General features: G+C 44.9%; 1 protein-coding gene across 4 annotated transcripts in view; it reads left to right on the top strand.

Moving 5' to 3' along the window:
• Positions 1–21,928, top strand: part of MYH10 (myosin, heavy chain 10, non-muscle) — a 106,564-nt gene that overhangs the window by 24,210 nt on the left and 60,426 nt on the right. For all 4 annotated transcript variants that reach the window (XM_009880005.1, XM_009880003.1, XM_009880002.1 and 1 more), the window contains exon 3: positions 12,777–12,804. In XM_009880005.1, coding sequence (XP_009878307.1) covers positions 12,777–12,804 — 28 coding nt within the window. The remainder of the gene's footprint in view (positions 1–12,776; positions 12,805–21,928) is intronic.

The following is a 21,928-nucleotide window of genomic DNA, read 5'->3' as shown; positions in this document are numbered from 1 at the left end:
CGCCCCCCCCCCCCCCATCTTAATTGTAGGCAAATGCTTATCTTAAACACTGCACAGCATATGAAGCTGGTTGTGCTGTACCTTTCCATACTCATGCAGCAGCCTCAACATTTTCGCATGTAAAGTGGTGGAAGCTCATGAGCTTTTGTCTTCTGAAATATCTCATGAGACTAACGGGGGCTTTCACATGTTCTTTTGGGAAAGCAGTTTAGAACTTCTTATGATGTTCAGTTGGAAAAAGTAGTAACTTGACTCCACTGCAGAACAGAGGATTTAAGAAGTCCATACGGCCAATCTGGGACTCTTTCCAGTATTTTCAGATCAACATACTCATCAAAAGCCTTGTTATGAGTCTTAGAAAATACCTATCAGAGAATGCTTATGACTTTTTAGCCTAGCTATTGCTAGGCGATGTGTTAAAATCACTGCAGTGTATAGTGTGGCTGACCTTACTGGGGTGATGGGCTGGATGGTCTGTGTCCTGCCCTATGTGTCACTGCCAACCAAAAGCCAAACCAGCCGCCGTGCAGCGTTGGAGGTAGAAAGCTTAGCTGTGTACTGGTATCGTACCTGCTGTCTTTCCAAACCTGCAGAGTTCAGGCATAATGAAACAACTTCAGAAGAGCCCACTGGAGTGAAAGCTGGTTCACAGCCAGTTTTGTGAAGTGGTTTGTGCTTGCTTGTTCGTTTGGGAAGGAGAAGAGCAAAAGTTAAATGAGTGAGCTTAAATGGCAGATATTGCAGATAAAGGACCTCCTTGAGTCATTGTTTCGGTTGACAATGTAATCTTTGTCTAGACAAAATTGTACTACAGGAGAAACAGAACAGTTTAAGCAGGGTTGATGGAGAATAGAAACCACTGCTATGCTGAATACTCTACAGTGTAAATAAACCTTTTCCAACATGTGTCTTGCCAACTACTACTAATCTTAGGTTACTTCTAAGCAGCACGCAAATAAAAACTGAGAGGTAGGCATAAGGGTGGCCTGTGTAGAAGATTTAGGAGCTGCTCATTTCTACTGGGAAAGCTCTTCAGGAGCCACAGATCCAGAAAGCTGAGAACTCTTCGTCTGTGTCATTTGAAGAACAATAAGCATAAGCGAGCAAGTCCTTGCAGCTCTAGCTGGAGCAGTTTAAGAATTGCTGCCTTATGGGTTGTTACTGCCCTTCAGCTAAGTTGCATTAAACTCCTCTGTGAGAACCAGTTGTTGGCTTTGACGGTAAATCAGTCCCAGAAGCTGTTGTAGCTGGCCCGACTGGCTCGATGGTGTCGCGCATCGGGAGTGCTCTCACGGGCGATGTTGTTTCCCTCTTTGTGTGTCGGCTGTCCGTACAGCGCAGCCCTCGCTCGCGGCGTGGAGTGGACCTCAGGACTCTGCAGTTTTCCCAAGTCTTTCTGCAGACTGAAGGCTGACTCCTGTTCTCTGCTCATCTCCTAAAATACAGCAGTCATCCAGTTCAAAAGGCGAAATAAATTTGGTGTTACTTAATAGATTAGGGGTGTTTGCAAGTCTTGTTATAAATCCATACCTGTTTGATTGAATTTTTAGGGAAGTAACGTGTTACCTATTAACTTCTGCTCCCAAATGTAGGAATTGTTTTCATTTCGAAGTTAGACTTGCTAAAACTTCTCTTAATGATCGTTAATAAAGGTAGTGAAAGACTGCCAGTGAAAACATAAACCATGTTTGAGCTTCTTCAAACTTAATGAGGACTGAAAAAAATAATTCCAATTCTATCTGGTACGTAATGGAGAAGCTACCCACGGTTTCATTAAGTGGGCAGGACGTAGTCTGACAGCTATTTGTTTTCTCCTTTTTATGCTGATTCAGCCCTGGCTAGCAACTCTGAAAACAAATGTCACAATTTTTCCTTTAGGAATTTTGGCTAATTTCAAGCTAATGTTGCAAATACCTAACTCGTGACTTCTCAAATAGCCTCAGTGCACAGCTTGGCTTATTCTTCCAGGGTCTGATGGTGCTGTGTTAGGTTAGCCACTCGCACCGTGTCCGCGCTGGAGCGCTTGTGCAGCAGCTTGAGCTGTCTGGGGGAGCGAGTAACCAGTGTGGTCATGAAGTCTGCTGTAGACACGCAAGAAATACTTGTCTGCAGTACTCTGGTTCCCCGTAACCGAGTTGCAGGGTAAACCCTGACTTGGGTTTGACTGACCTCTGCTATGCTTCATTTAATAATAATTAACTCAACGTGCTTAGCAGTCAGTCAGCAAGCCAAACTGAAGTATGGCTGTTGTGATTTATCTCAAATCTTACATCTCTTAGAGTAAGGGATAGAACCGCTTTTTTTTTTTTTTAAATCTTTTATTATTTTAACTATACAACCAGCAGGAACACCTGTAAAGTGTCTCCATCAATGCCCCCACCCCCACAGCGAGGTGCTTTCTCAGCCCTTTGCTAAAAACTTGGAGGTGTCTTGGAGTAATTAGACAAAGTACGGGAAAGAGGCACAAATGAAACGCTGGTCTGTCAAAAGCGGTTTGTGGCAGTTCAACCTGAGAGCTTTCTCAGACAGGCTGGTTCGAGGCAGGGGAAATGTAGTAGACGCTGGCTGGCTGTGTCCTGTATCATGCTGTAAGGGAAATAGTAGGGGGAAAAGACGAAGTTGGGAGTTGGTAGTTGATTTAAAACAGCACTCTTGTTTGTCTTTGAAGCAGACGGCGTTGGGCTGGAGGGAGAGTTTTGGTGTAATTCTTCATGGACTGGTGTCTGAGCCAGCATTGGGGGCTTTCGGTGTTTTGTGGAAAAAATGTCTGAGTGCTGATGAAGCAAAACTGATAAATATTATTATTCTCAATCTTAAAACCACTGGATACCCCCGAGGAGTGGAGTGCACCTGAATTTAATCTTACTTCTAGTATAAATTAGTGTTCCAAGTTTTAGGACAAAGAATGAGAACTTCTGCAGGTTCATTACTTGATGGTTTCAAAGAAATAGGACTCGGATTTAAAAACCTGACCAACAGGTGAATAAGTTGATGATGACAAGAAGTAAAAGATAAATGCAGTTTCAAGGTACATCAAGAGAGATGTTTTTCTCCTAAAGACTGCCAGTGTCCTTGATCATTTCTGACCTCCAGAGGTTCCTTCCAGCTTTTAGAAGGACAGTGCAATGATCCTACTGGTCTTTCTTGAAGATACATGTGATGTCTCCCCCCTTTTAGTCATCTGAAACCTCCCAAAGAGAGTAACCTGACAGTGATATTGTCCAGCTCCTTTAACACTGGTGGATGTATCGCATCAGGTGCTTTGGGCATGTGTAGGTTCAACATCCTTAAATAGTCGGTACTGGCTTGATTAAATTTAGGTATGATAACTTGAAATGTCAGCTTTATAGTGTTAGCAAATCACACACTTTCTGAGAAGTTCACTTGAATGTGTAATGGGTTGGCAAAATACCGACCGGATTCCTGTAAACTGCTCTCATCTTTTTGTCAAGTTGCAGAATGTGCGTTGAAGAGTGAATGACTGAGCTGTACATAGCAAAAATCATTGCGCAACTGCAGGTAGAGGTGAAACGCAGGATGAACAGAAATCGCATGGTGAGCGTAAATGTGTGGGGTGTATTTGCTCTGCAGGAAGGTAGGTACACGGCAAACAAACTTGTGCCTGTCAGTCTTCCTGTTAGGCTTGTTAGAGGTGTTTGTTGCAAGTCACTTCATAGCGTTAAGTGTTTGATGATAGTTTATGGAGTAACTAGGCAACATTTTGAAGACAAACACAAAACATAAAGGCATGCATCATCTCTGTAACCAGATCTTTACGTGCTTATCAGTCCAGTAGGACCTGGTTTAAAGAAAAGAAGAATTTTAAAAGAAAAGTTATTCTGGGCTTGGAATTGAAGAATGGCAGATTGTCAGAACACCTCTGTGCTTTATAGGGTTTATGACCCAGTCCTGTGAATGCTCCGGCAGCAGCAAAATCTGTTCTGATGGGAAGGTCTCTTTCCTCCAGGCAGTGACCCACTTTCACAAAACTTGTCAGGAATTCAATTTTTAACTGTCCTTGAATAGACTGATATTCGAGCCTGTTCACCTACGGTAGAGGGCAAATATACACAGATCTTCCAAGCCTGACATCCACAACAAACAAGGCTATCGACCAGGGAACCAAGCTTTTCTTGGTTTGTGGCCTATGGCACCTGGGTATTAAATATGGTCTAAAAATAAACGAGAACCCTCCATTCCCCCTACAATACTGCCTCTTCTTGGAAAGACAACAGTTTCTCCCATTTGAGAAACGGCAAAGAAGTTGCCTTCCTCCACCCCAACAAAAGCATCAACTTTTTTTGGTTATGCTGGCTGCAGAAACGGGGCTGGCACTTTGTCCCTGCTGAATAGGTATATCGTGCTCTGGAGAAATAACAGGAGAGGCTGGGTCAAAATGAACGATCCGCAAGAGTCTTGCGCTTGGCTTTCAGGAAGGACAACCCTCGATGTACCTGCAAATAAGAACCATTTCCCTCTGCGTAATTTCCCGCTGGATATGTAGCAGCCCATAGCTTTTTCTTCACCCTGAGTCAGGAAAGCAGGTTAATCCTGACGTGCATCCTTTTTCACTGCTCTTCTAGAATTAACCTTTTTATCTTGGCGTGCTTATTTCCTGTTCTCACCTAAATAAAGGCTGGATGCAGAAGGGAAGATGCCTGTAGGAATGGCGGCGGGATTGCGAGACAGTCAGTGTTTGTACGAAAGTTCCTGTGTTTGACAGGAATTGTAGTTGCTGTCAAAGTAATCAGAGATGCGTTAAATCTGAAAGCAGGTAATGCGTCTATGGAATTGTTTTCATGTGTTAAGCTCAAAAAATGGCTTTCTAGTTGGGCAGTTCCCTGTGTGGGATAGCTCCAAATGGCTTCTTCCACTCATTTTGAGTCAAATCATGAGGGATGAAGGCAGATCTGGGCATTTGCAATACTTAAAATGTCAATATAGGAACGGGCGATTGGAGCTAAGACAGCTGTAGAGGGCGGGCATCCGTTTACTTGTACGCTCTGTTCTGTGATAAAACTTCTGTGCTTGCAGTGCCACTGCCTTTGAGTTTCGGTAGGAAACTTGAAGACAGACTCTTCCTTTTCTGTTTGATTGGCTTGTATCAATTTATGAATGACTATAGTGTGACCAAAGCTGAACCAAGTCATGCTTTTAAGAAAAGCTGCTTTGTTAAAATATAGTGCTTCTTTTGTAGACAGACTTTATAGCTTTGAGCTACAACTTTTCAGAACATCCTGCCTGAACCAATTACCCAACAAATGTGTTTAATGCACATCTGGAACCTTCCCCAGAGTTAACAGGGGTTTTGTTAGGTCTGGTCTGTTAGCTGGGGGGGGAATCCTTCCATAGTTTGAGAGAAGGGCTATGGAGTGAAGTGTTTTGTATTTTGAGAGTCAAAACTTCATGCATTTTATTGTATATACACAGTACGATAAACATTGGGATCTATTCTTAGTTGATTTTCAAACAAGAAAACATGGCAACTCTTCTGCAGCCAAGCAACAGGTTTGGCTGAGGAGCTGCCAGTTGCTGTCCCCAGAGCATACTGCTCTGGGGCGAAGAGAGCAAAGTTGGTTTAAGCTGTAGGGAAAAATGGCTTTCAGAGTTGTAATTCTTCTTGTCCTTCTTGTATTCTGGGAGTTCTCCATGGCCTCTCTTCAAAGCGTCTGTACCGTTCAGTGTTGCGTGACTGGGTTTCCCTAATGCGGCTGCTGCTTCTGCATCAGTAAGACATCTTTCAGCTCTGCGGTGGTAGGTGTTAAACACTGCAGCCGATTCTTGCCTTGAGGTGTGAGAGTCAGTCTTCCTTTGGGTGGAAGCAAAAGAAGGAGGAGAGCAAGAGTGAAAGAAATGCTTCGATGTCTGACACTTCCAGATGCTAAATATGATACAGCGTAAGCTGATCTGCCGATTAGCCGCTGCCAAAAGACTAAGACCCACTCTGGTTATTCGCTGCTCCATTGCCCTTGTGTGCTGGCTGCTCTTTCTTTTTTTTTTTTTTTGTTTTTCTTTCCCCTTTTATATATTTTGATAGGATTAGTTTTTTGCTAGTATAACTCTCCAATAGAATGATCGTGGGTGGAGGTGACCACCAGTGCTGGCTGAAGGGAGGCAGTGTGAACGTACGCTGGGGACAGAGGAGGTGGCACCTTCTGCTGGCAGCAGCACCTGGTTGGGCACGGTTTGCAGGTCACCGGAGCTAGGGAGCGTGCTTCTGCCGTAGCTTTAGGGTGGCCAGAGCCAGCGTGGCTGGCACAAGAAGTGGGTCTCTCACTTCCATACACTAATTCCAGTGTAGTTCTTGTGTTAGAAACCGGATCAGGGAGCTGATCTGGTTGAAAACAAAATGTTAGTTCCATCAGCTCCTTGATCTGATGCATCACGTGCATGTGCACAATCGGCTACTGGTTCGAAGGGAGTAACAGGGTGGTAGAACTGGGCAGGGGAAGCGGAGATGTCAGTAGCTGCTCAAGGTGAAGCGGGGGAGCTTCAGCCTAAGGCTAGTGTCAGGTTGTATTGCATTTGTGCTTCCAAATTCTTCCATTCAAAAGGACGTTCTAGTCTATAGAAAGCTTATTTCATAAGCCGAAAATCAAACTTTGTTTTTATTCATAGGCTCTGCATAATTTTGGAACTTTGTTTTTCAAATTAGGAACATTGCAGTAACCAATCTGTGTAACTTGAATGTTACAGTCTTCAGTGTAGTGTGAGGACCTTGGAATATATTTATATCTCTATATCTCTAAAGTAGAGTGATAGATTCCAATGGGACTTTTGCGGTGGTTTAAAACCAAAGAGTTGGTCTGATGATGTAGCTTGAATTAAGAGCTTGGTCCTCTTATTTCATCCCCTCCTACCACATACTTGACCTCATGCTTGTATTCATCTGAGTTAAATTGACTTGCTGAGTAGCTCTGATTAGTGAGCTGAGTTGCTTTAACCTGTGGTCAGACCAGCACCAGAGTGTGCTCAGAGGACAAACTGTGCTGTTGGTATGGCAGAAACATGATAAACCATTCCCTAAGGGAATGGGAATTGTTAGTTTGGCTCAGCCTTATAATGAAACTGTAGTGGGTTATACGGGAGGAACTTGGAAGATATTAATGCTGATGGCAAAAGTTGTGTTATCCGGGTCATCATAGAGGTGCTTCCCCCCCGTAAATAGTCTCCTTTTGTGTTTGAAATGTAACAAAGCTGTTGTGACTTTCATAGAATCACAGAATTTTTGGAGCTGGAAGGGACCTCTAGAGATCATCTAGTCCAACTCAACTCCCCTGCTAACGCAGGACTACCCAGAGCACATCACTCAGGACTGCATCCAGGCGGGTTTGGAAAATCTCCAGAGAAGGGGCCTCCACCCCCTCCCTGGGCAGCCTGTGCCACTGCTCTGTCACCCCAACTGTAAAGAAGTTTTTTCATGTGTTGGAACAGAACTTCCTGTGTTCCATCTTGTGCCCATTGCCCCTCGTCCTGTCACTGGGAACCACCGAGAAGAGTGTGGCTCCATCCTCCTTCAACCCACCCTTTAGATACTTGTATGCCATAATAAGGTCTCCCCTCAGCCTTCTCTTCTCCAGGCTAAAGAGTCCCAGCGCTCTCAGCCTTTCCTCATAAGGGAGATGCTCCAGTCCCTCAGTCATCTTGGTTGCCCTTCGCTGGACTCTCTCCAGCAGTTCCCTGTCCCTCTTGAACGGGGGAGCCCAACACTGGACACACAGTATTCCCGTCGTGTCCTCACCAGTGCCGAGTAGAGGGGGAGAATGACCTCCCTCGACCTACTGGACACACTCTTCCCTATGCAGCCCAGGATTCCATTGGCCTTTTTGGCGACAAGGGCACATTGCTGCCTCATGGACAATTTACTATCTACCAGGACCCCCAAATCCTTCTCCTCAGAGCTACTTCCCAGCAGGTCCACCCCTAACCTATACTGGTGCCCAGCATTCTTCCTCCCCAGGTGCAGGACCCTGCACTTGCTCTTGTTGAACCTCATGAGGTTCCTCTCTGCCCAGCTCTCCACCCTGCCCAGGTCCCGCTGGATGGCAGCGCGGCCCTCTGGAGAGTCAGCCACCCCTCCCAGTTTGGTATCATCAGCAAACTTGCTGAGGATGCACTCTGTCCCCTCATCCAGGTCATTAATGAATATATTAAACAAAATTGGACTGAGAATCGACCCCTGGGGGACACCACTGGTTACAGGCCTTCAACTAGACTTTGTGCCACTTTGTCCAGAGTATCAACCATTCCAGACCACTACACTTTCTCGCCCTTTGGGTGGAGTAACGGGCAACTAATGACAAATTTGCTACTGCTATTCATAAGAGCAATTTATTTGTGTTTCCTATTTCACTTGCTGTGAAGGTTGGAGTTGAGGGTTGTCTGCAACTTTATTCTGCTTTTTACTGCTGCAATTTGCTCATAAATCCCACAGGATTTGTTGAATTGGTCTGTCTTTATATATCCCTACAAATCTGTTTGTCTGATGTTAGAGTGATGTTACCTCATGACGAGTTTGCTAGAGAGAGATGGGTTTGGTCTGTTCTTAAGAGTCACAAGACTTAGGTAGAAACTTAAGTGTTTTCCAAATATTTTTAGGTTTCCATGAACAACTACGTCAAAACTCTGGCTTTAACAAAAAAATTGCTATTAAAACTTTTGCAAAAGGTGGCAGATTATGTTTAAGGCTTAGACATGTTCTCTGTCAAAAAAAAAATCAAAAAAAAAAAATCTGTCTTGTGGGCTGCCTGTCAGGTTGAAAGTGAGTCAGAGAATCGCACAGGTTTTTTGACAGTATTATTGAGATGTATGCCCAAAGACAAGGAGTTAGTGTTTCTTCCCTACCCCAGATAACAAATCTGGCAAAAATGCCAGATAAGGGCTCAGCTCTTTGAAAAGAGGGGCTAGCAGATACGTAGCTAGTGCTCTAGGGAGTCTGTAGGAAGTGGGACCAGCTGCTTTGAAATCAAGACTACAGATAAATTGTTATTTGGAGGAGGAGAAAATCAAAACAAAGCAAGCATAAATAACTCTTCCATGGTAGTAATTTTGTCAGAATCTCTTTAAGAATGAGTCCGGAGAAATCAGCTCTTCTTCTTGGGACAAAAGACATCCCGCGTGTGGCGATGCATAAAGCAGCATCCTGAGCCTTCACGCGGGAGTTTTTCGTTGCTATCCGTTGAGTGCTAGACGTGGGACTGGCCGGTAGCGTGAGTGAGTGATCAGAAGGCAAAACTTGAAGCTTGCTGTTGTCTTACTTCCACTTTCATAGTTTGAGGTCCGTAGTCCAGATGGATATGGAAAACTGGATTTGGAGTAACATCCTTGAGTACCTGACCCCTTCTTCGCGAGGTCTGTGTCAGTTCAGGCTCCTGGACATAAAAAATAAAAAAAAAGCTCTGTTGCACTTGCTGGAGCTTCTGGCAATGACAGAATACACACAGCTGTCTGGACTTGTAGACTTTCTCTAGGACTAATTAGGTAAGAAAATTCGTTTATACAGTATGCCGTGCATGTTGTGGAACACTAGCTTTGTGTGGTAAATCGATAGGTAAAATATGTCATGATACAAAGCATTGATGAATGCACGTTGCCATCAAGTAAACTGCTTTCAGTTTCAAGGCACGTGTTAGCTGTGTTCCGAAGTTTTTAAGAAGTGCTGAACTGAAGAGCTGTGGTTTAGGGGGGAGACTATTTTTTGACAAAGTGGCCAAACTACAGGGACAGAATTATAGAGAGGAGTTATTCTTGGGAAGTGAGAAAGGGGGAAATCAATTTGTCGCTTCAGAAAATGTCTCGATAAATGTTAAAGGAAATGCTAACTTTCCAGTCTACTTGTGGTACCAACTTGGTATTCACTCAGCAACTCCTTCAAAAAGAACAAAGGATTTGTACTGTCCTGTATTATTTTGATTTTTTTTTTTTTTTTTTTTCTGGCCTATGGAGTTGCCTGTGAAGTGCACGAGTCACTGTTAGCTACTGCTGGAAATGGGTCAGGGTCAGAAAGTTGCACTTTTTTCTAGTTTATGCTGACAACCGGGCATACAGCGCATCCAGCTGCTGCTGGAGGTCTGGGGTTTGTCTCCTGCTGGTACCAAAAAGTCACTTCTGGTAGGACTTGCCAGACCAGCTGCTCTATTTCAGAACTAGAAGAAAATAAACTTTTTCAGAGTGTTATCTTACCGTTTCTGTTGCCATACTCCCACTGCTTTTGCCTACTCTCAGCTCTTATTTCTTGCAGTCACAGGCTTCCCCCTTCCTTTTTTTGGTGTGTCCATACAGGAGCTGCTATACATCGCGCAGATGTGGGAAATGACCCGGTACCATCCCTGCAGTCTTGTCAGAAGTATTGCCAACTTTTTGAATTTTATTTTCTTTCCCACGTCTAACAATCTAATACTCTTCTGCTCTCCTACTATACTCATTCTGCTCTGTTTGTTACCCTGTAGGTAGGATTTTTGGAGCGAACATCTGCCTACAAAAGGCACGGGCAGTCACAGGGCCGCAGCGTTTGCCTGGTGCTCCTGGGGCAGTGCCGCGCAGTGCAGCTCGTCTGCGCGATGGCCGAGAGGATCACTGGTACTTCTTGCCATTTTTTTGAACAAGCTGGTACAAGGGCTTCAAAGCACAACTGTTCTCATGTTTTTAACATTTTTTTCAGTCAAAGCACTTCGTTTTATGTCATACTTGATGTTAAAATGTAGTCTAAAACTTGCCAGTGGTGCAGTCCACAAGCCTCTGGTTTAGCCATCTGTGGCAGTCTGCAGCAGCATCTGCCTGCTTTGAAGGCATGTCCTTCAAACTTTTTATTAATAAAAAACGAATTAAAATAGCAATTTTTTGCTGAGACCAGGTCTTTTTTTAGCTGGTTTGCTTTTTTTAGATGCATTGTGCCTGTATGAACGTAGCCTTTTGATCAAAAGTAAATTGGGCTGCTGTGTAGAAGAGATATCTCGGGTCTCCCTTCCACCAGTATGGTGTTTTCTATGTGACACTCGTGTTTTTTGACATGGCACAGTTGGAGGAAGGGCACAGGACACGATTGCCCCTGCAGCAGTAGCCTGTGGCTATTTTGGCTGCGTGTGTGGGTCGCCAGGCTCCCTGGCAGCCCGTGCGGATCTAAACCCAGGCGTCTGTCCTTGCCTGCTCGGCAGCCCTGCGTCTCGCTGCGGAACCTTGTATTCCTGCCCCTGTGTGTCAAGCCTGCTCGGGGAGCCGGTGTGGCTGAGCACCAACGGGTTTTGTATCTGCATTGTTCTTCAGGCAGTGTCATGGGGGGAGACACAGCTCACTGCTGGATTATTTTTTTTAACATGCTACCTAGCTAAGGCTGAAATTCTGCTTCAATACTAATTGTTACGCAACAGCACTATGAACTCGGGTCGTCACGTAGGTAGGATGAGCGATTTCGTACAGTCTGCAAAACTCAGCAGTGATTTGCAACTCGTTTTTTTTCTGGACCCGTTTAGAAATGTTGTTTACGTTACTCGGCTTACCAGAAATGGTCATAAATGTATTGAGGCTGTATACATGGACATAGCTCTGTTTCAGACCTGTTAAGCATGTGAAGAAGCTGCAGCTGATGCTGTCTGCTCATCCTGCTAGTACTGAACTCTGCGTCCGAGGAGGAATAACGATCGTCACGTTACCAGTTGGTCCCATCTGCAGCCCATCAGAGCCTCCTCTGAGGCTGTGTAGGTGTATGGGGAGGTGTATGGGGAGAGAGGCAGGGAGGCTGCTGTAGTCCTGAGCTTTACGCTTGAACAAAATAAAGCTTGACTTTATTATTGTGTAATCCATTACAAATTACCAATCAGAACAGGAAAACTGTTCAAAGTTCTGAGCGTGCAGGAGGCAATTGTTTTCCTTTGGAGCTAGTGATAAACAGTTAAAGTGTAAATTCTGCATCTTTTGTGTTGCAGATTCATGGAAAAGATGTCTAACTCATTGAAAAGCCTGACTTAAACAGGGGGTGGAGAACACCTTTAACTGAAACTTTTCACTTTTTTGCAGGTGTATTTGAATGTTTTGATTGTATAACTTTTAATATAGAGTGTATGATGCTGAAATATATTCTGTAAAGATCCTGTAATTACAAAACACCTCTTGCAGGGTATAACTGACCTTCAGGCATTCTTTTCAAAGGTCATGAGTGCGGCAGTGGGTGTCACAAAAGTGCTGAGCCGCACCATATTGTGGAGTTTGGCTCTGTTCAGTATTTCCCTGGATGTCCTTTTGACAAGTCTGTAATGAATAAGCTAAATTATGGGAGCACTTTAGGCTTGCATGTTCACTGTAAAAGAAAAAAAGAAGCTGTAGAGCAAAGCACTCGTTTGCTGGAAATGTTAGTGCTGTTTCCAAGTGTCTGGTCATCAGTGTGGTGTACTTGAAATTTGGGTTGGTTTTCCTTGCTTAATACTCAAGTTATTTAAAAACTTGATTAATCTGGGAAAGGGTGCATAGAGAATGAAAGATGTTGGCTCGGCTTTGTCTGAAAATATAGTTAAAAAGATTACTGTAAATTATTATTAAATTTAAGCAAAATTTTGGCTTTATTAGGTGAAATGGCAGAACTTTAGGAATGTCTGAGCTGTTGTTTGAGGGCTGTGTGCGTGAACTGGAGTGTTTAAGGGTTATTAAAATTGCTTGGAAGTGGCCTTAGAATTGGTAAACTGAAAAAGTGAATTTTTTTAAGTATTCATTTAAAAGAAACTGTCTTGCAAATTACCAGACAGTACAAACAAAAAACTATAACCGTGTTTATTCTTGTTTTGCAGACCGTGAGGACCAATCAATTCTCTGCACGTAAGTGAACACTCATCATTTGGGCATTTTTGGAAATCTGTATTGTGAAAGGGATCTTTGATAGAGCTGTAGTAGTCAAAATTTGGTCTTATTTTGGTCTAGTCAAAACAAAATCTTGACAGGCAGTGACTAATGGTTAAAGATGTAGCATGAAGTGATATTTAATGTGGGGATATATTATTTTAAAACTGTAATTCACCTTATTGAAAGTTTTACAGGCATGTGCCATTTCAGAAGCGTAGTTTAAAAATGTCAGTCAGGAGACCTGAATCAGAAACAAAAAGCTATAAAAATTGTGCATCTGTCTGAAATGCTGTGTCATAACTATTTGATGTGTAGTGCCCGAGGGAGACATCAATCAAAAGCTCCTCTAGAAACCCTGCGGAGCAACAGCTTCACTTTGTGTCTACTTCCGAGGGGAGAGCTCTGAACAAGCTGACACTAAGGTTTCCCTTTGCTTTCTCTCTGCACCTGAATTTGCCCTACCCAGGAGCAAACTTCTCGCTTCAGCTTAACTTTCTGTGGCATCTGGAAATGCAGTGGTGGGGTTACCGGAAGAGCATGAACGTGCAGTCAGGCTTACGACGCCGTTGAGCTGGTCTCTCTTTGGGCTGCTGTTAAAAGGGGTGATCCGGTTTCCTTTCCTCTCCCACTCAGGCTGTGTTTCTGCCGGCTCTTGTGCTCGCACTGGGGGTTGACAGCCGCCATAAGCCAGTTCAGGGAGCGGAGCTGGCAGAAAACTGGCATTGCCGCAAAATGATGCTTTTCATCGGGTTAGTTCTCTGATCCCGCAGAGTGCAGATGCAGAGTACTGTCCTGCTGCAGGAGCTGTGAACAGGCAGGAGGGGAACTGTCCCTCTTGGTAGCAGCCTGGGGGTTAGGATGGTTCATCTGTGCTGTGAAACCACACCTTGGCTCCATTCCGAAACTGCTCGCAGCGAGCAGGCTTGGGTAAAACTTAACATGGTCAGTTCTCGGAGGGAGAGAGGGAAGGCTACGGTAGCTTGCGTGCCTCTGCCTTGGTTATGTGATCAGTTGACCGTACTGTGTGCCAGTGCACGCCAGCTGCATTGAGGCCATAGTTTGTGAGGATGCCTGCTTCCTGAAATAGCTCGATGGTTAGATTAATTGCTGGAAAGAGACTGGGGTTCAGTTTCCTTCTTGACATGAAGGGATTCAAATCTTTATCTCCTGCTTCCTACAAAAGCACCTTAACTATCAGACTCTATACAAGACTGAAGGTGGATCCTTTCAAGGCACGCTTTTTTGAACTATGGATATTATGATACAAGATTCACGCGGCCTGACGACAGAGAAGCAAATGCAGTCCAGTAGCTAAGATAAAAGTTGATCCAGTTAACACAGCCTTGTCTAGGTCTGTGGTCCCTGCTCTTAGTGGGACTTCTGTTTTCATGTGATGACTACTTCATATGCAATGTACAAAACAGCCCTCAAAGCTGGGATGGGATCCCAGAGTGAAAGAAATGCTTTGTTCTTACGTGTTTGTGGATGCTTTGACAGTATGTGCTTGCCTCAGGTGAATTTTTTTGAAGTAACTTCATGTTTTGTGCCTATGCATGAACTTTGTGCTGCTTTACGTGGTCAGCTGAGACCACAAAGGTTGGAATGGCACTGCTGTAGGATTTCGTGAGTGTCTGATCTGTTCATTTGCAAATTGGAAAGCCTTTAAGCTCTCTTGCCTTCAATTTTCTTATTACCTCACCTGTAAGGTTACCATAAGCTTTTGATCCTTCTGTACTGAATAGGCAATTGAACCCTCTTTTATATCCGGTACAGCACACTTCAACACGAAATAGCTGGGCCTTGTGATGGGTTCCACATCTTGGCTAGGCAGCTGACAAGCTGCTTGCTGTACATCCATTTGCAGAGAGAAGCTTGCTTCCAGATGGTGAGTGGTGGGGAGTGGAGACGCTTCCTTACAGTCAGAGCTCAGGAGAATGTGAGTAGGCAGTACTGAAGCCTGGAGCTGCTGGGGACTGCTCTGAGCACAGTCTGAATATTAAGACCTTCAGAGATGGTCCTGAGGACATGTCTTCCGTTGGGCATGTAAAATGTTTGGTGGCAAATCTGCTACTCCATGTAAAGTTTTAGAAGCTGGTGCTGAGAAGCAGTGGATGATACATCTCTGAAGGACTTCAACACTATCCTGGAATCCTATCACAAAACTAAGTATAGAAGCTATTTGTACCACGACACTGGGCAAGTTTTGCTACCGTTAACTGGGTGTCTTGGTTGTACCAGTGTTAAAGGCTACACTCGACAGAAATGTGGCAGAGTCTTAAAGCTGAGTTTCTAACCGACTGATTCCAGGCTCTGTTGGCTGTCTTGCTGCTGAAACTTGTGTTTCTTACTGAAGTACTTAGACAGCAGCATAAAGAAAAACAAGGCTAAAAAATCAATGTCCCTGAACATGGCTTACAAGGAAGTACCCGTTTCCTCAGTAAAGTGGCCTCAGTTATGAACTGCAAGGCATTGTATTGCCAAACTGGATGTACTGTACCAAAGACCATCCAGTCTAGTCATATATTTGGAGAATATGAAGACACATGATGAGATACATTCTAGGATCTATCTGTTGTCTTGAACACCAAAGTTCTGCCATAGCCCAGGACACCTTGTGAGTGCTGCCTGACCATCAGCACCATAGAGATGCTGACTATAAAAAAGGATAGGAGGGGTTATCAGACTGCTGCTCAGGTTAATAAACACTCTTCTCTTAAGATAGGTTTGTCTTGGGCTGCTTTTTAACTCTGTGTCCAGTTCAGTGCTATCAATACCATTTGTATTCCCTGCATATATCTTTCGAAAAAATAGACCTTAAAGGCAGCTGCCTGCTGCGGTACCGTCCCAAACGTGATTTCCCCCATGGGCTTCATGGGAGAGCTGTATTTGTTTGTCAGGTTTGCGTTATAAACTCAGTACTTGACACGTGGTTGGCTGAGATGTTACATCTTCTTCATGAATGGGACAAGGCCATGACAAACTCCCTTGCGTAGCAGGCTAAAAGGAGGTCTCGTATGTTTTGCTCAAGAGTGGGCTAGTGTCCAGAACTCCTACTGCATTGCTGATTCTGTGGTGGAAAGGTAAACTGTGTGGGTTTCCCTTCCATGCCACCGGTTTTACAAGTCTTGGACTAAAGCAGGAATAAATAAGGTGGAAGGAGCGTGTCTCAGCTGTACCAGTCGTGGTTTCAGAAACTCCTTTGGCAGTTCATAAAAGGCTTGAGACATCTTCTTATCCCCCAACTTGTCATCTCAGGACCTGGATCACCGGATTGACTCTGATCTTTAGCAGAGCTGAAAGTCCTCAGAATACTTTTTCTTTTCTCCAGTAGAAGTGGTTCAAGCTAGCTCGTGAGAAAAAAACATCCCTTGACTTGCGCACTTGAGTGAGTGGATGGTTGTGGTGTGTCTGTCATTCTCCTGTCTCCAGCTGCCTTGACTCTAATTCTCTTTATGTACATCCTGGAGATCAGGCTCTCCCACTTGGGACCGGTGACAAGTGATGTTCCTCAGGGGTTGGTACTGGGACCGGTGCTGTCTAACATCTTTGTTGGCGATATGGACAGTGGGATTGAGTGCACCCCCAGCAAGTTTGCTGACAACACTAAGCTTTGTGGTACAGCCAACGCAGTGGAGGGGAGGGATGCCATCCAGAGGGACCTGGACAGGCTGGAGAGGTGGGCCTTTGTGAACCTCATGAAGTTCAACAAGGCCAAGCACAAATCTAGGCTGGCTGGAGAATGGATTGAGAGCGGCCCTGAGGAGAAGGACTTTGGGGTGTTGGTGGATGAGAAGCTCAATGTGAGCCGGCAACGTGTGCTGGCAGCCCAGAAAGCCACCGGCATCCAGGGCTGCATCAAAATCAGCGTGGCCAGCAGGGCGAGGGAGGGGATTCTGCCCCTCTGCTCTGCTCTCGTGAGACCCCCCTGCAGTGCTGCTTCCAGCTCTGGAGCCCCCAACATAGGAAGGACATGGACCTGTTGGAGCAGGTCCAGAGAAGGCCACGAAGATGCTCTGCGGGCTGAAGACCCTCTCCTATGAGGCCAGGCTGAGAGAGATGGGGTTGTTCAGCCTGGAGAAGAAAAGGCTCTGGGGAGATCTTAGAGCTTCTTCCAGTCCCTGAAGGGGCTACAGAAAAGCTGGGAAGGGACTCTTGATCAGGGAGTGGAGTGATAGGATGAGGGGGAATGGTTTTAAACTGGAAAAGGGGAGCTTTAGATTAGATATTAGGAAGAAATTCTTTATTCTGAGGGTGGTGAGACACTGGAATAGGTTTCCTAGAGAAGTTGCGGCTAACCCATCCTTGGAGGGGTTCAAGGCCAGGTTGTACGGGGCTTGGAGCAACCTGGGCTGGTGGGAGGTGTCCCTGCCCAGGGCAGGGGGGGGAACCGGGTGATCTTTAAGAGCCCTTCCAACCCAAACCATTCTGTGATTCTATGATTACTTGATGAAGGTCCATCTGGTTAGCACCTTCACCTATCTCTCCCTGTCCCTAGTTGATCGGGTTTCCTAGGTGTTTGCCTTCCATGGCCTTTAGAGTAGGGGGCCACATCAGCTCTCAAGTAGTAGTATGTGAATGACATCTCACCAGGGCTCTGGATCCAGCCCCCTTTTCTTGACTGCCAGGGGTGCTGCTCTCAGGGGCCGCCTTAGGTGTAAGATTGGTGCTATTTCAAGCCTTTGGGCTTGATTTAAATTCTTCCTCTTCAAAGACAGTCTTTGCACTTTAGTTCTAACTTAGTGAATGTCCCATCCATTCATACTGACCTTGGAAAACATCTAAACTGTCGTGCTTCAACTTTGTTATTACTTTACCTGCAAGATACCCTTAAGCTTTTGATCCTTCTGAACTCAATGGACAACTGAACCCTGATTTATATCTGGTACACATGGTGTTTGTTACCCTGGCATGAAAGCGTGCAACCGAAATCTGGGGTTGAAGCTGTTTCATTGTCTTCACCTGTCCAGATCTTCAGGAGATACCATTTTGTTTCCCCTGAAAGCACTCCAGTTACCGTTCTAGTAAATAGCTGTGTCCAGACATGTCGGGAAACTGCAAGGGTGTTATTTAGTGTTTTTTCTGATGTAGTTAAATCACTTTTTTTGTAGCTACACTAAAGAATGTCTTATCTCAGATATTATGTAGGCACTTGGAGACTTGTTCACGCTCTGCCCCAGGAGTAACAGTGCCTGATGGTCTGGGTTGGTTCGGCGTTTGGTAGAGACTGGTCACTGTTTGCATGACAGGACAGCGCACAGGCAGTACACCTCTCGAGAGAAGGTGTGCGCAGGTGGTACTGTTTGAGGAACAGAGTTTGCTGAGAACCTAATTTTTTTTCCTCAAAGCGGATTTTGCTGAAGAACTGCCTGTATTCCGTTGAAATGCTGCAGATACAGGCATTCGTCCAAATGCACCGCGTGGAGTGGGCTAATGGGCCTGAGGGATGGTTCTCCAAGCACGCCTGGCCTCACATCTCAGTATTTTGAAGGTAGTGGGATTACTGGGAGGTTTTACGTCTCAACTTCATCAGCTGCTGATGTTCCATGAGGAGTTTGGGGTCTGACGTGCCCTAAAGATGAGGAGTTTTGCATAAACTGGTGATCTTAAAGTTAGTAATATTTTCTCAAAGTCAAACTAAATACCGGCGGGGGACACATGATGACGACACCAAACCAAAAACCCGCTGCTGCATTCTGTGGATGCTTGTCTCAGCAGAACATCTTGTCCTTCACCTACCATGGAAGCTGCTTCTTCAGGAGGTATTGCTTAGACTGCCAGCTGATGTGGCTGTCATTCCGTTCTCCAGACCTGATGACATAAGCGATTTCCTGCTCTTCTTGTAGAAATAAGAGTTGTCTCCAAACATACAATGCTGTGCCTTTTTCCTCTCTTCTTGTTAACTCCTGTTCTCTTCCCTTTTCATTCTCCATCTTTTAAGGAACCGAATATAGGCAGTGGCATTGCTGAGGAGACTAGTCGACAGGGCTTTACTCTGAGTTAGTGGCACATAGTCTTACGGATAATTTATGCACCGAGTTCCTTTCCTCTGGTCTTTTTAATTTGTTTTGTTGTGCTCCCCTCCCATTCCCCCAACAACATCTATTCTTATAAGTTGGCTAGCACTTGAGCCCCAGGGACGGAGTTTGTAGGAGAAACTTTTAGATGAAAATACTTATTATAGAGAGGTGTTTTCTCAGAGTGAACCAAAAGTCGTTTTCCCCATGTTCAGAATGACTCTATCTGCTACATGACATATCTCTCACTTCCTCAGGTGTGATTTCTTATGTGCCCTTTGGCCTTTCACCAACTGAAAAACCCAAATATGTGCATAGGCATGTACACCTCTGCAATTCCTGAATCCATTGGACTATTTGTCAGATGTTGGTGAAAGCCGGATTATTGCCTGGTTAGCGATGAGCTGGGAGGAGCTCAACAATCTTCATAGTGATACTTATTGGGGTTTTTTTGTTTTTTTTTTTTTTAAAGCTTTGAAGTGGGAGGGTTGGATGGTGGGATGCTAACTGCTCGCTAATGGTCAGTAAGGTTGTTGCTCTCTGTTGCTTTGTAGCTTGGTTCATCAAGCTTTCAAATACAAAGCAAACAACCCCCCAAACCCAGCCCTGCTCTGGGAAGCCCTACCGAGCTAATGCCCATCTAATCACTCCCCCGTGGGTGGAGTGCAAATGATAATTTATTTAGGATCTTCATAGAATCATACAATGGTTTAGGTTGGAAAGGACCTTGAAGATAACTGAGTTCTAACCCCCCTGCCCTGGGCAGGGACACCTCCCACTAGACCAGGTTGCCTGAGGCCACGGCATCTTCTGTCTGTAAACTTAGTTTGCTGAAAAGAAAGGAAAATACATGGAGTTTCAGCATCCTCATGTTTCTGCTAGCTTATAAGTACATCATCAACCTGTAGTAACCCAGCATAAGAAATTAATTACGGAAAAGTGGTGTTAACTTTGTAATGTGCAGACACAGAAATGAAAAAAATGTACAGGTAGGTAAATGTGGAGTTGTAACGAGAAGCTTTGCAGGCTTTTTTTGTTCTTTGAGAAGCTTCAGCTGCTGACATTTTTCGCTAAGTTTCGTCGATTCTCTTTGATTCTTGCTGTCTGTTGATGTCAAGTGGGCACACTGAGCTGTTGCAGACTGATGACCAAGAGGAAGACATTTCTGCTGTGGTATACTGGGAATCTGAGAAACACTCAAACCTTGCCTGGCTTTGCCATTAGCTGCAAGGTGGCTTTTGGAAAGTCAGCTATGAAAATGTGCTGCCCTGCACTTCTTCTTTTTTTTTTTTTTTTTTAAGCTAGTACATTTTAAATTGGAGAATCTCACCACAAGCTTACGCTGGTCTCAAAACTGAGGCTGGGCTTGATAAACAGTCATTTAGCAGATGCTTTTACCGCCCTAGAAGGATATCTGCTCGGAATTGGCTTCAGCAGAGCGGCGGGGTGTGGAGGGAATAGAGGCTGCTTAGGAAAGGCTACCAGCAGCAAATACCGAGCATTTTTGTGTACAACCTCTGGCTGGAGTCCAGCTCGTAGCATTCCCTAGACAACTGGTGTTGAGATGATGTGAAGCATCTAGAGAGAAATGAAGACGCTCTAAAGCAGTCTTGTAAATAGTAAAGGCAATTAGCGACTCCTCTGCGCTAGTCCAAACTATCAGTTCTACCTCTCCGTTTCAGAAAACTAGCCAAGTGATTTAACGATCCTTTTAATTACAGGTCCTGACTGCAAATATCTGCTAATTTGTAACTGGCAGAAGATCTGCTCAGTTGTGTCTGAGAATAAGTCTCTCTTCTGTTCTTTGCAACTGCTGTTGTGAGAAGGACAAAAGACCATTGTCGGGGCTGTTACTTACGCCGTTACTTTCTCCTACAAACAATTGAAGTGGGTACTTTTGTGTTTGGGTGCCTTATGCGAGTGGCTGTTCCCCATGAAAGGAGGAATTGCTGGCCACAGGACCTGCGCGCGGCAGGTCAGGACTGCTGTCTTGCGAAATCGGGCACCGAGGAGACCTTGCCAAGGTGGTGGTGGGGGCAAACTCTGTGCAGCGGCACCTTCTAATTCTGGATGGACTTCTCATCCCAGGGCTTGTTGCTGATCAGGAATGACAGAAAGACTGAACCTCCTATGGCAGGGGAGAGGGTTGAGTGATCCGGGCCCCCAACGTGGAAAATCCTGGCTTGTTTGGTTAGTTTTTCAGTAATTCAAATGACGGAGATGATCTGTAATGGGATAGATGACACTAATTGCATCTGACCATCCGCATCTATTCCAGATGCTTATCTTAACAACTATTGTTAGTTTGCAGTAGGGACTTTGTACTCAGGTACCAAGATGAAGAAAAATCTGCCTTTGAATTTCAAGATTTTCTTTGTATGTGTTTTTTTTTGTGTCCTTCTGTCTTACGTGACTCACAGCACTGCACTTTGTGTGTCCTGCGTAGCCCCGGACCAGCTAGTGGAAGGAATGGCTAACTGGGGCGGTGCTAGAAGGGTGCCAGTCCTTGCAGTAGGACTGCAGTAAGCAACTGTAAACTAATTTGACCTCCCTAAAATCCAGAAACTCATTTGCCAGTTGAGGAAGGGGGGTGGTGTTGCCTTCTCCTGCCGTACTGAGCGCTATGACTGTGGCAAGATGATGTGTAGATGCTTCAAACCTTCTTGATGATAAGAAAAGCAACTGTTTCGCTGCTGTTTTCCTTTAGAAAAGGTCTTTTCCCCCTTAGGATCTTTCCCAGACGGGCGTTTGACCTGTTCATAGAACGGTTGCTGCCGTTGGAAGGGGGCTGCATGGGAAGAGCACGCTGCTCTCCTGGAAGTCAGAAGAGCGGCTTCCATTCCTGGTTGTGGCTTGTTTGCTTTGTGACCTGCGAGTCGGCTCCTGCTATGTTTGTTTTGCCTGTTTTCTAGATGGCAATCTATTCAGCGGAGGGAATGCCTCTTGCTTCTGTGTGAGATTTGAGTTCAGGTTGCTCAGGGAAAAAAATCTGCAGCTGGTGGAGTAGTCAGTCACTAATTTTTGCTAACCAAATTGTAGCCGAGATAGATTTGCCTGAAGACTACTTTCCTTTATTGAAAATGACA

This window comes from Charadrius vociferus, unplaced genomic scaffold, assembly GCF_000708025.1.
Source record: "Charadrius vociferus isolate BGI_N301 unplaced genomic scaffold, ASM70802v2 scaffold532, whole genome shotgun sequence".
NCBI classification, from domain to species: Eukaryota; Metazoa; Chordata; class Aves; order Charadriiformes; family Charadriidae; genus Charadrius; species Charadrius vociferus.
This window is presented reverse-complemented; position numbering and strand designations above follow the sequence as displayed.